The sequence below is a fragment of the Amborella trichopoda genome, chromosome 4 (genome assembly GCF_054954075.1).
Source record: "Amborella trichopoda isolate Santa Cruz 75 chromosome 4, AtrichopodaSantaCruz75HAP2 v2.0, whole genome shotgun sequence".
NCBI classification, from domain to species: Eukaryota; Viridiplantae; Streptophyta; class Magnoliopsida; order Amborellales; family Amborellaceae; genus Amborella; species Amborella trichopoda.
Window position 1 is genome coordinate 40,441,382 of NC_142339.1, and position 16,547 is coordinate 40,457,928.

General features: G+C 37.5%; 1 protein-coding gene across 4 annotated transcripts; it reads left to right on the forward strand.

The window, feature by feature from the left end:
• The first annotated feature begins 429 nt into the window (after positions 1–429).
• Positions 430–16,284, forward strand: LOC18425098 (DEAD-box ATP-dependent RNA helicase 53). 4 transcript variants are annotated; one of them, XR_016054485.1, is made up of 8 exons: positions 430–810; positions 1,476–1,603; positions 10,035–10,446; positions 11,000–11,300; positions 11,743–12,169; positions 12,298–12,459; positions 15,182–15,816; positions 15,982–16,284. XR_016054485.1 is itself a non-coding variant. In XM_006829669.4 (8 exons), the coding sequence occupies exons 1-7, from the start codon at positions 493–495 to the stop codon at positions 15,800–15,802; spliced, it is 1,965 nt and encodes a 654-aa protein (XP_006829732.1). In that variant the 5' UTR covers positions 430–492; the 3' UTR covers positions 15,803–15,816; positions 15,982–16,284. The 4 variants fall into 4 exon arrangements, 1 of the variants encoding a protein (XP_006829732.1); XR_016054484.1 differs by having other exon boundaries at positions 11,945–12,169; XR_016054486.1 differs by having other exon boundaries at positions 11,202–11,300.
• The last annotated feature ends 263 nt before the right edge of the window (positions 16,285–16,547 follow it).

A 16,547-nucleotide genomic window follows, 5' to 3' on the forward strand; every position in this document is an offset into this window, starting at 1 on the left:
TGGTAGCTCATATTCTTGTAAAGATAGTCACATGCCATTTGCTAGCTATTGTTTGGCTTTTTCATCTTCCGAACTTTATTTTATTTTCTTTGCTTTATTTCGTGATTTATCAAAGGTGTCATGTTCTAGGGTTATAAAGAAATGAGTTATAACTTTATTTATTTTAAAATATTAATAAAAACCGGGCAAGGGCTTTCCCATGACTTACGAAAAAACACAATAAATAAATAAATAAATAAATAAATAAATATATATATATATATATATCTTTGAATGCTTGTCCTTAAAAGTGGAATATTACTATAAAGGGCACCCAAAAATCTGGCGAGAGATATTTGTTCTCTCTTTGGACACAAAAATCCAGATATCCCAAAACATCAGTGGACCTAAACTCATCCAACAAAACCCCTTCCTCTCTTCGTCTCAACTGGGCCGCCTCTTTATTTTTTGGCTCAAATCTTGCGGTACCCTCTCTTTTCCTTCTGAGAATTAATGGCGGCCGCTTTTTCAGTTACAGGGGCCATCTTCTCTGCTCACCCCACCACCCCTTTTCTCCAAAAGAGGCACACACAGGGCCAAGTTCACCTTCTTCCATGGCCACTCCGCAAAACCATGAGCTTTTCTCTTATCCCCACCTTTTCGGTTGCTCGCAGTCGTGGCATTTGCCTAAACGTGAGGGCTGCTTCAGCTGCTACTGTGGAGTGTGATGTTAGAGAAAAAGAGGGTTTGGACATTGCTAAGCTTGGTATCTCGGAAGAGATTGTCTCCTCGTTGTCTCGAAGGGGAATTACAGAGCTCTTTCCTATACAGGTATGGATTTTCGATTTTGTTTTTGTTCTTATTTTGGGTGGGAATACGTTTTTATTTTTCTTGTTTAACTGTTTTGCCGTTTGTGTGTTCGACTTAATGGCAGCGCTTCTATCTTTACCTGTATCCATTTCTCTTTATCGTATGCGACACTGTAATAGTGAGTGAAACTTTAACAGCATAGGTGCTGCATATGTCTTACAGTGTAAACTACAATACCATTCACGTATACTAGCATTTGAATCTCTTTTGTTGTTTCTAGCTTGTGGTGCGTTGGAACTCGAGAGTTCCTTTCGCCAGCATCTTTTCGTAGGTTACCCTGAATACCTTCTCAAAAGAAAATGGTTATAATACTCTTTTGTCTCCAATTATTTTGATTTGAGTGCTACTCGTCCTCACAAATTTAGCTAACAAATATATAACACTGTGTACTGTTCCTTACCTATGTCAAGTTTCTAGATTTGGACTGGATGGCATTTTTTCATTCATATGAACTAAGCAATGCTCAATTAAAAGAGTTCTGGGAAATTTGTTATTTATGAATGCATGTCAAATCTAGAGTTTTAGCTTGTGAATCCATTATATTGGTAGATTTTTTGAATGATGTAGGAGGCAATGAAACTGTTGGATACTATCTCAAATGTTTAAGCCTCTGCTATAAATTGCAGAGAGCGGTGCTGGTGCCGGCAATGGATGGTCGTGATATGATTGGGCGGGCTATAACGGGATCTGGAAAGACTCTGGCCTTTGGAATTCCTATATTGGACAAAATTATTCGACATAATACTCATCGCAGGTTAGAGAAAACCCTCCTACAGCTTGAGATATTTTATACTCATCCTGTAAACTGATGTGCTCTTGTGTCTTAAGATATATTATTGCTTATTTTTTGCTGTTGATTTTGGTACTATTTTATTTATGAATGAGAAATGTAGTACACGATGGACAGAGATTGGACCGTCAAACCAAGACTAACTGCTTTAACTTCTGAATTATTTTCTTCTTCCCTAAATTTGTAAATGATCTTCAAAAGGATAACTATGGCTCACTTTTCAATAGAAATTTTATCTGATTTGATTATATATGGGGTTTAATTGGTTGCACATTAGTACTTACTTTTTCTTTTCTTTTTTTGACATATTAACTTTATAGGAATGGAACCCTTTGTTAAAAGTATTTATTGATGAAGTGAATGTATGATCAGTGATGAAAAAGTCGGCCGCCCGGCCTAGGCGGCCTGGCCAACAAACCGCATAGGTGTACCTACGCAGTGGGGTCTGGGCAGGCATGCTTAAAGTAGGTGCCTAGGCTGGTCTGGGCGCCCACCTAGTGCAACCCCTTAAAAAAAAAAACAAAATTAAAATCTACCCAAGCAAAAATTAGGCATGTGCATTACCCTTCCCTCTCTCTCTCTCTCACTGCTCTCTCTACATATGAGGAGAAGAATAAGATACACTCCAAGTGTTCGATACACGACCTCTCTCTCTCTCTGATGCACATATACATACACAAGATACACATGGACCCATATGCTCCATCGTTACATGTATGAAGAAGAAAACAAAGAAGATGACCTTTCTCTCAAAAAAAAGGAGAAGAAGGTGACCTTTAAATGTTTGACGCGAGGTCCCTTTCTCTCACAGACTATCTCTCTCTCTCTCTCTCTCTCTACATATTAGAAGAAAAAGAAGAACATCCTCCAAGTGTTCAAGACCTCTCTCTCACAAATACAGATCCAAAAGAAAAAAAAGAAAGAGGATGATCTTTAAGAATTGCGAGGCCTCACGCACACAGGTGTGGGCACACACACACACATACACACACACATGCACAAAAAACACACACAAAACAACATATGGCCCCGACCCTAACCCCATTACTTGGGCGGCCGCCTCCGCCTTTTTTAACATTGTATATGCCGAAGTCATCCTATATTTTGTTTTAAATCATGATGTCACAAATTATTATAGTCAGTGGCATACATGTAAAATAATATATATATATATATATATATATATATATATATTGAAAATCATTTTTTTATTTTTTAATATTGTGGTTTATTTTTTAATATTGTTAATCTAATGATAATAAAATTATCTAAAAAATTTGGCAAGAAAAACGATCATTCTATGGCCTAGATCTAAGCATCTCACAAAATGGATGGTCTATGTTAATTGGTCTAAACAAATACTTTCTAGGTTGTGTTTTCAAATTTTTCTTTTTTGTGATTGTTCATTAGAATGAAAAGAGTGTATATTTTAAAATTTGGATCAAACAAATGGGCCTAACATAGTTTTTGAAGGTTGTTGCATCATATTACTATACAACTGTTGCATGAAATCACTGCCCATATATATATATATGTGGAAGATACTACAAAATGCCTATAGGCGAAAATGAACATTGATTTTGCCTACCCTCATCACCATCCAAACTTCATCGCACGGTCACAGTTGTTCAGTTGTGTTTCAATTTTCATTTTTTTTACTAATCGGAATGATCTGAAATTTGGAGTGTGTGTACATCTTAGTAAGGAGCACTTAATAAAAATATAAAAAAAATAATTTGCAAAATATAAATTGACAAAAATACCCCCGAAAATTTTTAGGGGTATTTTGGTCAATTTATATTTTACGAATTATTTTTTTCATATTTTTATTAGGTGCGCCTCACTAAAATGTACACAGCTCCAAATTTCATGTAATTTGGATTCGTAGAAAAAAAATAAAAAATGAAACACTACCGGACAACTGTGACTGTGCAATGGCGTTTGAATGGTGATGAGGGTAGAAGAAATCACTGTTCATTTTCGCCTATAGGCATTGAGAAGAGTTTTCCTATATATATATATATATATATATATATATATATATATATATGGGATTGTCTACAAAGAGACCATTTATCTTTTGTACGTGGAGGTCACAATCATTCTTGTCCCTTAAATTTCAAAATAGGTGGTTGTAAGAGTATCATTGAATAGACAGTTCCAAAAGAAAAATTCTTGGACTTCGTAACTCACCCCAAGCCATCCAATTTGATATCTAATGAGTAGGAATGTTTGTGACTTTCATGTACGTAAGATAAATGGTCTCTTTGTAGACAATCCCTCTTTCTCTCTCTATATATATATATTCAATAAAAGAGGCACGTAAACCTTAGTTTTAGAACCTAAGTTTTTTGACTTGCTTGTCTCTCTTCGTTGTTCTCAGTCTCTCTCTTGCTCTCCATGCGAAGCTTATCTATCGTGTTATCAAAGCTGGTTCAGAACCCTAGATCTTCAAGGCCCTTCAAGGATCTTCTCATAACATCTTCGTCAGTTTTCTTTCAGCAAACAGCAGCCATCTTCAACTCTCTCTAAAGCAAACAAAAACCATCCTTTTCCTCATAACTTTAACACAAGGTTCTCTATCTCCACTTTGCCTTACCTTGTTAAAAATCTTATGGGTGTGTTTGTTAACAAGAAATGGGCGTGTCCACAAAACAGTCACAAGTCCGTGTTTGTTAGGTGGGAGTGCTGTAGTATTTGGAAAGTGTTGATACCCATATAGCCCGCTATTTGGGATACCGCATCTTCAATGGCTTCCCATTGAAGCAATGAAGATGGAAAAGCCCAAACCCACTCTCTCTCTACACCTTTCAATGGCTACGAGTCCTTCTCAACTCCACTCTCTGTACACCTTTCGAGTCCTTCTCAACTCCACTTTCGAGTCCTTCTCAACTCCACTCTCTCTACACCTTTCCACACTTGTCTCTCTATTCCATATCTCTCCATTCTCTCTACACCCTTTCTCCACTGCACTGTCTTCTCTGCACTCTGCACTTCCCCTTCTCTTTAAGAAAACCCTTTTTTGGAATCTTTTGTCTCTCTTCCCTTTCCCCTCGAAGAAGCCCTCTCTCCACTCTCTCATTGTACCATTTTAACCAACCCTTCTCTCCACTCTCAAATGAGCCCCTCCTCTCTCCTTTCTCTATTAAAAATATCAACAAGGAGAGTCTTATTCTAGGAAGGTAGATTGGTGAGACAATTCGATGATAGGAGCAATGCCAAACTTGGCAAATAAAAAATGCATTTTTCAAATAAAAGAAGGGATTACACCAATAAAGCGTAGTCTATGGTAAAATTCATCATATAATTTTAAAATAAAAATTAGTAAATGAAATATTGTTGGGGTTATGTGGCCATTTAAAGGCTTTATGAGAGTATGTATTAAAAACATATGGTGGAATGTTGGTTCCAGTGGGAGTGTGGTCTACATTGGACTGTGAGGCATTTTTGATGTCTTATGGGGCCTGGACTTATCCTCAGGGAGGAACTTGTATTCTATGGACTAGGATCGTATCTCTTTCATTTATTAACTGACTTTGATAGTCCAATCATGAACCCCCCCTATGGGCTATGGGTCATGGGAACTATTAGGCCAATTTGAGAAAGTGCAATGAGATACGATCTCTAGAATGGATGGAGTCCTCAGTATATTTATTGTAATCCTAACTCTATGGATCCAATTCCTATCACATCTTCTTAGATATGCTTAAATATCTTTTAATTATTTTTTAAATAATTAGAATGAATTTTTAGACCTCTCTAGGTATTTTGCATTACTAAAAATGATTTTTAAATAAGGAGAAATCAATTTTCTGGATTTATTTTAATCAGATTGAAAAATAAAATATTTAGATGTTTTATGAAATTATTTTATTATTTGAAAATAATGTTTAAGACATCGGGGGCCCATTGGGGCTCATTGGGCTGGCCAATATATGGAGCGTGAGGCCCATATGTCTTCTCACCCAACATGTCTTTACCCAACATGATCTAAGGAATGAATAGATGAAATCTACTCACCCAACATGTCTTCAAGATCAAAGGTTAAGATTAAATTTCATAACGATGGCAAAACCCTAGCTTTTATTCTATATAAACAAGCTATGGGGGAGAGGGGTTTCATTCTCTACACCCTAACTTTCTCTCTCTATCTGTGAGCCTCAAGGGGGTGGCATACCCCTCTTCTCTCTCAAAGATTAGGGTTTAGAAAAGAAAGCAAGCCCTCCTAAGGGGTGGCACGCCAAGGCCACATAGCCTAGCCCTAGATTTTGGCCTTATGCTCATGTGTCGAGCCTTGGTTAAGGATATCCCATGTTATGCTTTGTGCTGGTTTTTCCCTAGGCTTCCCAAGTTGTGAGATGAGATCTTGAATCAAGATCCCGTGTGCCATTGGTAGAGGAGGCCCGGTGTGGGGTGTACGAAATCCTCGGGCAATTTAATTTGGTTTATATTGTATTTTGAGACACTTGTGAGTGATTCGGGTGGCAATACAATAAGAAAAGATAGAAAAATTTTAATCGGTATTGATTTGCCCAATCACATAGAACACCTTTGAAATATAATCTAATGCAAAATAGTAACCTTTGTATTTTTTTTGTTTTTCATGATTTGAACTGTACATTTTTTTAGACATGTTGTGTATGACCTAGGATTTTAAAATGTCTTACATTCATCAAATATCATCTTCTCATGAAGAAAAGTTCATTAAACGATTAAAATTGGCCAATTTTTAGATCTCCAGCTTTCCAAATCCCATGTTCAAACAAACACCTAGATTCAAACAAATATGGGTTCCCAGACTTCCTAGAGTTCCAAATAGGTTATCAACACAGTCTTTGCCAATTCCAAATATAATGAAATCTAACTTCCAGAAATCTAGATACTCTCGTTTCTAGGGAATTTCCGATTTCCAGTGATCAACATGCCCAAGTTTCTCTCTACAGACTTCTTTATTGTATTTCTCTAATTTTCCGTACTTCTATTCTATTAAAAATTTAAAACCCAAAATTTCTCTCTACAACCCTTCATTCTTCTAACTCTCTAGTTTTCTTGAAAACCCTAGTTCTCTTCTCTTTTATGGTTACATATTTTTATTTATACATATTCTCATACTCTTCATCACAAAATCGTTCCAAAATCTTAAACTCTTTCTCCTTCTCCCCTTAAAAAGGCCTACTTTTCCATACTTTCTCTCCCTAGGGCATTACATGCCACTTCTCTTTCTTCTCTTTCTCTAGGGCATTACTCGCCTAATTTTCTGTCTCCAGGGCATCGCGCACCTTGTTATCCAGCAGCTTCTCCTTCTTCATCTTGATAAAATCTCAAAATTTCTCACTTGGAAACTCTAATTTTCTCTACTCTCTCTAGGATGTCACATGCCCAATTTTCTTGCCGTAGGGTATCATGTGCTCACTTTTATTTCTATAGGGCATCATACACCTAATTTCCAGTAACCTGTCACTTTCTTCTCAATTTCTATCCCAATATAGTGTATTCTTTCAACCCATTTTCTATGGTTACTACAAAGTTGACTTCATCCAACTTCATAACTTGGAAAGCTTTCATCAAACCATTCGTTTCTGGTTAGAAAGTAATGAGACATTTAGATGGTTCTTCGAAACCTCCATATCAAAATGAGATTGATGAGTCTAGGAAAACAAAGGAAGTCTCCTTCACAAACCCGGGACATGGAGAATGAGTTGCTACCAGGCAATGGGTGGATCAGTGCAATTCTCTTTGTATAAATCCTCATAGAAGTTGTTGAAATGGCCTCATCTGCTGAATTATGGAAGACATTGTATTAATCCTTCTCACAGGAGTTAGAGGCACGTGAGATGCACTTGACGCTTGCACATTAGCCATGCATCCGAGAAAAGATGGCTATCATTGAATATTATGACAAAGTTAAAGGCCTTTGTAATCAGCTTGCCATGATCCAACTATCTGTCCCTGTTAGCCTAATAAGAGATGAAAATAAAATGTTCGTCACCTCAATCATTGGTAAGCCTCCATTTCCCACATTTTCAGAGTTGTGCTTCTTGTTACTACAATATGAGTATCTTCCGTAGTCAACCTACTTCAAAAGGAACAAAGTGCACTTTCGATCAGGATATCGGGTGTGGGGTGGATCAAGACCTGTGAGGGTAACTCCAAGCACCTTCTAGTAAGTCCTCCCAGTAGATTTTATTATTTTTCAGTTTTATTTCATATTTTTTTGTGAATTTTCAGGAACATATATTGTACTCAAAACTATAGTAGAAGATTGTTTATTGTTCTTGGATGGTTTTTATTTGCTTTGGCAGTAAAAGTAAAAATCATGGGTTGTATTGAGAGTTTTAAATTTAATTTACAGCAGTGTATAGTGGCCCATGTAAGTGGATATCAGGTATATTGAATAAAAGAACAAGAATTTTTTTGAATTTAATACCTTGAGTTCTACTTTGCCACTCCTTTCACTCAATATCCTCATCTCAGTTACACTCATCATATGGGTATGTTGTTTCCTAACTGCCCAATATTCCACCCCACAAAGCAAAGCTAGTCTCGCATTTGTCCTATAGAACTTCCCCGTTAGCTTCATTGGTATGCGGCAATCACACAAAATTATGATCTGTGGGATCTTGCACATAAATTCTACAATCAACAATCTCCCTCATGTTTAAGAAATTGAACAAAAAACCTATTCCTGGACTGTTGAGAAGTGCTAGTGTTTGAAGCTCCTCAATAGATTTTGGTATTATATATTATTGTGACGCCTGAAATAGAACTCTGAATATTATGAGATGTTGATATTTTAAATAACCAAACTGCCCTAATTAGTTTGAGAGGTCATTATGGAATACATACAAATCAGCACTGGGCACTGGGAGCATGTGAAAAGCTAATTGTTGATAAGGATTTATGTGGTTCTCTCCCGGGAAATATTAGCTTCAAGATTGGGAAGCCTAATAAGGGGTCCTGCAACTAAGCTATGAGCAGTTAAGGTTTCTTTGACATTTGTCCTTTACACACAAGATTGTTAGGGCCTTTCATGCTATTTATTTTCGATTTCAGCTTGCGTCTTCCGTGGATTCCATATCTAAGCTAGACAATAATAATATATGTGTCTTCATTAATCACATTGCCACTGAAGCTAATGTCTCATCAGCAATGGTAAGTTTCAGTACTATAAAGGCACATAATTTTTTAATTATAAAAGCACCTAAAATTCAGCTTATATAAAACTTTGTTTCAAGAATTATATCTAATTGTAATACAAATAAATTGTCTAATTATGTTCATGAGTCATAAATTTACAATTAAAATGTCAAGTAATAAGTCCCAGATTTAATTACAGTCCATCAACATCAGAATTGACTATTTCATAACATATAAACCTGCCTATTCATTAATTGAATGGTCTGGTTATAATTGTCACTGGTTGCGTCTATGAATTTATCTCAGTTTAATTATCAGAAACATATTTACTTGTTAGAAATGTGTCATTGTCTCATTGGACCCCACAAAAGAAAGATATGCTATATTTCCTAGTTCTTATTAAGGTCACTTCTTTCATTGTGTATCTCTTTTTTGGTTGGTGGAAGTTGCTTTGATTGTTTCTATCATGAGTCATAGTAGCAAATTTTTGTACTTCAGCTGGAATAACCCATTCACCGTAACCAGCTTTTGTTACTTGAAAATGACATTATATAAAATGGTTTTATATGAAATTATGGGCTATTACTCATTTTTTGGGGCTTCCATACCTTCCTAAATTCCATGACAATATCTTCATGTCAACACAATGATCCAAATGCTGCTCATTACTGCATCCTATGCCACCCCCTGTTTCTTTTCAATCAATGTTTAAAGAACCGGCTCAAGGTACTGAGCTGGTGGGGATGGGGGACTTCGATTGGTTCTCCATCAGGTCCCGAGGTGACTCAGGCGGCTCTCAGTTATAGGCGAATTTTCATACTTTGTTTTAGCAATTAAGGAGATAACAACCTGATTTATGCCTATCAGCTACACAGAACAAAAAAATGAAGTTATCTTGTCCCTTTGCCTTTCTCCCTGTGACTCTCTGTTTGAATTTCCATATTGCAATCTTTCATTTCCCCCCTTGTAACTCAAAAACTTGAACAAAACTTAATGGAATTCCACCAAGCACCAATAATCCAAATTCTGATAGTTTCTTTATTAAAGATCGCTTAAAAACAGAGGTAGATGTTTGACTCCCATTACCGTTCTTAGTGTCACAAAATTTTGTATATAAATGGTGTACTAGTTATAGGTTATTTGTGTATTTGGGCTCTAAGCCAAGAGAGTTTTATGCTACACATATTTTGATTTTTTCTTGGTGTTTTGTAATTTTCTTTTTCTTGCTTCTTGATCTTTTGACAATGTGACTCCGTAGGCAAAAAAGAGTTCCCTCTGCTCTGGTATTGGCCCCTACTCGGGAGCTAGCACGGCAGGTTCAGAAAGAGTTCAAGGAATCTGCCCCAAATTTGATCAGCGCTTGTCTTTATGGGGGTATTCCAATTATGAACCAAGTTCGGGTTCTTAGCTTTGGTACTGATATTGTTGTTGGCACGCCCGGTCGTATTATAGATCTGATTGAACGGGGTGCCTTAGACTTATCGGAAGTCAAGTTTGTTGTGTTAGATGAAGCTGATGAGATGCTTGCTGTTGGTTTCCAAGAGGCTGTTGAGTGCATCATGAATTATTTGCCTTCGAAGAAGCAATGCATGCTGTTTTCTGCCACTATGCCTTCATGGGTTAATGAACTCGCAAAGAAGTACTTGCGGGATCCATTAGTCATCGACCTTGTAAGTTGGTATCTAATCACTATCTCTTATTTTGAGAAATGGAGATTACACTTTAAACCAGCAGACTGTGTGAAACCATAGTCCATTGGACTCATCGCTATCCAATAACATGAAGGATGGTGATGGTGAGAGACGGCAATGTATTCTTCTTGTGGATGCCTCTTTCCTTCCATCAATGTCACTCATTTCTTTGGATGGTGCTTACTCCAGTGGACAATGGTTTACGATATCTATTTGATAAACCAAAAGATATTATACTCTCGCAGGAGTATATTGTCTATTTACTCCCTTTGGTAAAACCCCACCTAGAATTAATTTTAGGACCCCATCTAACCTGTTCTACCCATACACAGATTAACCTCAATTAAGCAAATTGCTTAATTGCACCCTCTGTGCACTTGAAAAAAAACAGAAATGAAGTAAAATCGAGATTGAATAGAGACCATATACTTTTTAGATGGTGAGATCTAAGTGTCAGAAAACTCAAATTTCAATATTTTTTTTCTTTGATAATAATCATATACTGATTCTTAGATGGTTCCCAAAATTTCAGATCGAGAAAATCTTCCAAGTAGGTCTTCTGACTAAGGATAGTAGAAGTAATATATGCTCCCAAGGGAGTGTACTTCTCCAAATATTGTACTTGACTTTTGACCTTTGGACATCAGAGTGCATGGAAGTGTTACAGCTTCACTCTTTTTTTTGGCATAGTTTTGCAATCTCAAGGTCCTGGACATGACTTTTATTCCAATCAGGTGGGTGATTCTGAGCAAAAGTTGGCTGAAGGTATCTCTCTTTATTCGGTTGCTTCAACTACTTACAGGAAGCAGAGTGTTCTCCAGTCTTTGATCACTGTAAGTTAATGAATTTGTAATATTTCTCTTTTTTCTTTTTCTTGTGCTTATTCTTGGGGAACTGACCACATGCTTTCCATGCAATGGAGATAAAATTTTCTGGATGCATGAAAGATAGCTGACTATTAGTTAGCTCCACATATATAGTCTCTGGCGTATTTCTAATCCATTCCTGATGGTTACAGTTTGTTATGTCTTTGTTTTCTTAGAATTTGGATTGAAGTTCAAATTTCCATTTAGTTGTAGCTGATACAGATGCCTAGAGTAATCTGAATTTGTATATTGATACTTGTAGAACAAGCATTAGTATGATCTAGTTTTATTTGGTTATGGTAGCAGTAGCAATAGAAGCATTGGCATAGTAGCAGTCGTGGTTGTTATTGTTTTTGTTGTGGTGGTCTTGGTGATAGTGATAGTACAGTTGTGGTTTTTGCTGTTGCAGTAGCAGTAGTATTTGTGAGTTTTGGGGCAGAATGGGTTGGCTTCACCTTTCATGCTTTGGTGGGAGAATTCATCATATCCTATCTTCCGTTTTTGTTTTTCATCTTCCTTGTGCTGGTTTCTTCTATCAACTTAATTGCAACCATTCTGTTTTGGCATTCTATGGGCTCTTTATAAAGTACTGCAAAATGCTGGTTGTGTAGAAATTTGCACAGGGAGGGAAGTCCATAGTTTTTACGAGGACCAAGAAAGATGCTGAAGTTCTTTCGAGAACCATGGGTTCTACTCTAGGAAGCAGGGCTTTGCATGGGAACATGCAGCAGTTTCAAAGGGACAGAACCCTAGCTGCTTTTCGAGATGGCCACTTTAATGTGCTGGTAGCTACAGATGTTGCTGCTCGTGGGCTTGACATTCCAAATGTCGATCTGGTAATTTACTTTACATATGTGGAATTTGAACTTTATATGGCCTTCTAGAAATAATCAACTTTTTTTTGCTTTATGAGTAACCTAAACATAATTACATAATTAAATACGACGACGCCCTCTGTGTTCAGGTAATTCATTTTGAGATACCAAATACATCAGAGATTTTTGTCCATAGATCTGGGCGAACTGGACGTGCTGGAAAGAAAGGCACTGCAGTGCTTATTTATACTGAAGATCAACGCCGCACAGTCAGGCTAATTGAACGTGATGTTGGCTGCAAGTTTGAAGAGGCAAGTTTCTTTATGATGGGCAATCCGATGAACTATTTAAAACCATTGTGCCACTTTAAGTTTCACTTATTCTTTTATTCTCTTGGTAGTTAGATGCTTCATTTGAAGAGAGGCATCATTATTCATGAAACTCTCTACGCATGCTTACACAACATGTTTTTTTTTTTTAAATTATTTATTACTTCAACCATAAAACTTCATTCAAAAGAATTCGTAAGGTGATACCAAAATTAGGTATATTAACTGAGGTCAGTGACCACCAAAGTTTGTTGATGGACACCCCTTTTAGCTAGTGAGTCTGCCTCCATAATGGCCTCACGAAAACAATGACAAATATCAACCGACATTGAAGAAATGAATACTTTGATCTCATTCAGCAATGGATGCAGCTGCCAAAGAGGTATGGCTTCTCCTTTACTCCAAGCGATGAATATTTGCAGAATCTCCCTCGACAACTTTATGACCCTTCATCCTCGAAAGTAATCTAATGGCTTCTAGCATTGCCTGTGTCTCCGTCTCATAAATAATAGCCACACCACAAGGACCTTAGTAAGTGAGTAATGTTCTTCTTTGGGAATCTCTAATTAATCCACCAAAACCAGCCATACCAGGAATCCCAAAGGAAATACCATCGAAGTTTAACTTAATAAAATTTAGCCGTAGAGGGCCCCAAATCGCATGCCTTCTAATTGGAGCTATTGAAAGCTTAGAAACCTCCAAAGGATTAAAAATCACTTGATCAAAAGTTACTAATCTTCCATCTTTATGAATCTTCATCCACTCACCTGCCAGTGCCAATATATTGGATTTTAGTGTAGTACCTTCCAATGAGATACCTTCAAAGACCCTCTATTCCTCTCCTATATTGCTAGGCCACAAAGATATCCAAATCTCAGTACCGTGCTTAGAGAGACGTGGCGAGCTCCATTGGAGCGGAAGAACACCCGAACTCGATGGGAGGTGAATAGATAAATTTAGCAGCTTCCTACGCCAATTCTCCCATAACCTCAAAATAAAAGGGCCATGAAGAAATAAGTGATCAGTAAATTCATTGTCACTTTTACAAAGAATGCAAACATTCACAATAAGAAGGCCTCTCTTACGAATGTTGTCAATTGTGGACAACTTCGCTTGGCAAGCAACCCAAAGAAAGACCTGTACTTGCAACGGATTGTGCAGCCTCTAAATACTATTCAGATTTAGCTTGTCCACTCTACCCCGTTCCCCATCAAGCATCATATAAACTAATTTAACTGAAAAAGCCCCTGAATTTGTAAGGTCCCATATAAGACTATCATCCTTGGAAGTACACCAATGAGCATATTGAATTAAGTCCATTAATTGCTGAAACTCATTAATAAAAGAGTCCGACATTCTTCTATACCTACAACACACATTAATAAAAGAGTTCGACATTCTCCTATACCTACAACACATTAATAAAAGAGTCCGACATTCTCCTATACCTACAGCAGCTGTTTAGAGAGACCCGGTGAGCTCCATTGGAGCGGAAGAACACCCGAACTCGAGGGGAGGTGAATAGATAAATTTAGCAGCTGCCTACTCCAATCCCATAACCTTAAAATAAAAGGGCCATGAAGAAATAAGTGATCAGTAGATTCATTGTCACTTTTACAAAGAATGCAAACATTCACAATAAGAAGGCCTCTCTTACGAATGTTGTCAATTGTGGACAACTTCTCTTGGCAATCAACCCAAAGAAAGACCCGTACTTTCAACGGATTGTGCAGCCTCTAAATACTATTCAGATTTAGCTTGTCCACTCTACTTCGTTCCCCATCAAGCATCATATAAACTGATTTAACTGAAAAAGCCCCTGAATTTGTAAGGTTAAGACTATCATCCTTGGAAGTACACCAATGAGCATATTGAAGCAAGTCCATTAATTGTTGAAACTTATTAATAAAAGAGTCCGACATTCTCCTATACCTACAACATGCAGACGATTGAGGGTTAGTATCCTCCTCCTAACCTCTAAGACAAAGGCAAGGGGATTTGGACCTTAGGAAAGACCTCTGGGAACGCATCTTTGAGGGCCACTTCTCCAAGCTATCTATCCCACCAAATGGAGGTATGATCACCTTTACCCACAAGCTTACTACTATGTTGCAGGTAAAGGGACCTGTAGTAATCAATGACCTTCCAAATAAACGACAAGTTAGCTTTAGATTGAGGGCTTTTAACCAATCCAATAATAGAAGCTTCCCCATACTTTTCAGCATATAGTGTATATAATTCCTATGAAACATTTGTGATGAGTGTGACAGGCAAGTGGTAGATTTTTTATGTGGTTTTCTTAAGGATAATTGTTACAGTTGAACTCATTTTGCTGGGATTGGCTTTTCCTCAAGCAGAGCCAGAATCATAGTCGCTAGTTTTGTTTTTAAAGAAACTCCTGGCAGGTTGGTGAATCTCATTTCTGGGTGGAGATCTTGTCAGAATAGTTTTTTGGCAAGGTAAACTTTGTGAAAATGTTTTTAGGTGTTCATGGTACTGTGTGGTATGCATATATGTTTGATAATATAAATAATTCATATGCCATAAGGTTTGCGATTGTTAGAATCACTCTGATTTCTTAACAATTCGGAGTTACTAGTACAGTGAGTCTCACATCCCTCTTAACCATCTTATACCCTTCTCTCCTAAATTGCATAAAATAAAATTCCTTTTTGACCTCACTGCTGACACTGTTTATTCTCAGTTGCCAAAAATCAAAGATGTTGGGAGTATACCTGATAACTTTGAAGAGAGCCCACGTGGAGGGTTTGTTGATAGGGTAAGAAGCCGCTTTGATCGTCCTTCCAATTCTGGTGTAACTCATTTTGACAGTTATAGAAGCTCGCAAGGAAGTCGTTACGATACTGCCGATGAAACCAGAGGCCGTGGTTCTAGAGACTTTGACAGCTCAAGAAGGGGCCAATTTGGAGGATACGAAAGCTATGAAAGGACCCCATTTTCAAGTAATAGAGGGAGATCACATTGTCAGCCTGCGAATCAAAGAACCCAATTTGGTGGCTCCTCTAATTTTGGGAGCAAACGTTTTACTGAGAGAGGAAAGCATTATAGTGAGAGAGAAGGTGCATCTGGATCGGGATGGGCCTCAAGATCTTTTGCGCAAGCGAATGAGAGAGAAACATCCTTATCTGATATGGCTTTTAATGATGCCTTTGGCCATCGAAGGCAGCAGAGAAGACCCACATTTGGGAATGACAGATCAGATGATATAGAGATGTTTGATGTATTTGGGGATCGTTCCAAATCAAAAAGAAGGCAAGGGCTCCGGGGCAAAAGCTCAATTGATTCTGACTTGGAAGACTGGTAGCTAAGAAATTTCAGGTGGGTTCGTTCTTTTATTTTGTAACCATGCATGTGAAATTGTTTCCTCTCTTCATCTCTTAGGTAGGTCTGATTTGAGATACCTTCCATATTTATGAATTTTCTAACGATGCAGTATTTCTATTATCTTCTAATATATTCCATTGGAATTTGCATTTACTGCAGTTTTTTTGTTGATACAATTACTTGAAGTGGGAAAAGTTGGGCGACTCTATTTGGTGATTACGGTGAAATTGGTCGATGAGAGCCATGTCATGCCACATAAGTTGGATCGTGGTTGGTGACAAATTCTCTCCAGTACCAGTCATGTAAACACTCCCATATTGGTAACTGAGGAAACATGTGAGTTCTATGATCTATCTCAGGAGCACTGGGCTTCAACAAAATTACATAGCTTGTAACTTGGTTTATATATTGAGGTCTTACTATTATGCAGTCAATATATTCAGCTTTTGGTGTGATTTGCAACCCCTTTCTTTTGTGTTCAGTTTCCAGCATCTCTCTCTCTCTCTGTGCATGTGTGCCAGTGCGTACATTGCGTGCACATGTGTGCCACTGCGTACATTGCGTGCACATGTTGGTTTGTGGTCAACTTCCCTAACTTGTGTTCACATGAGATCTCTGTGTGCGTTAAGGGGGAGGTGTGCATTGATGCATTTCTAAAATTTTTAAGGAAAAAGTTTATATAACGTTGCAATCTTAACGGTAGAATTAAGGTGCACCTCATAAAT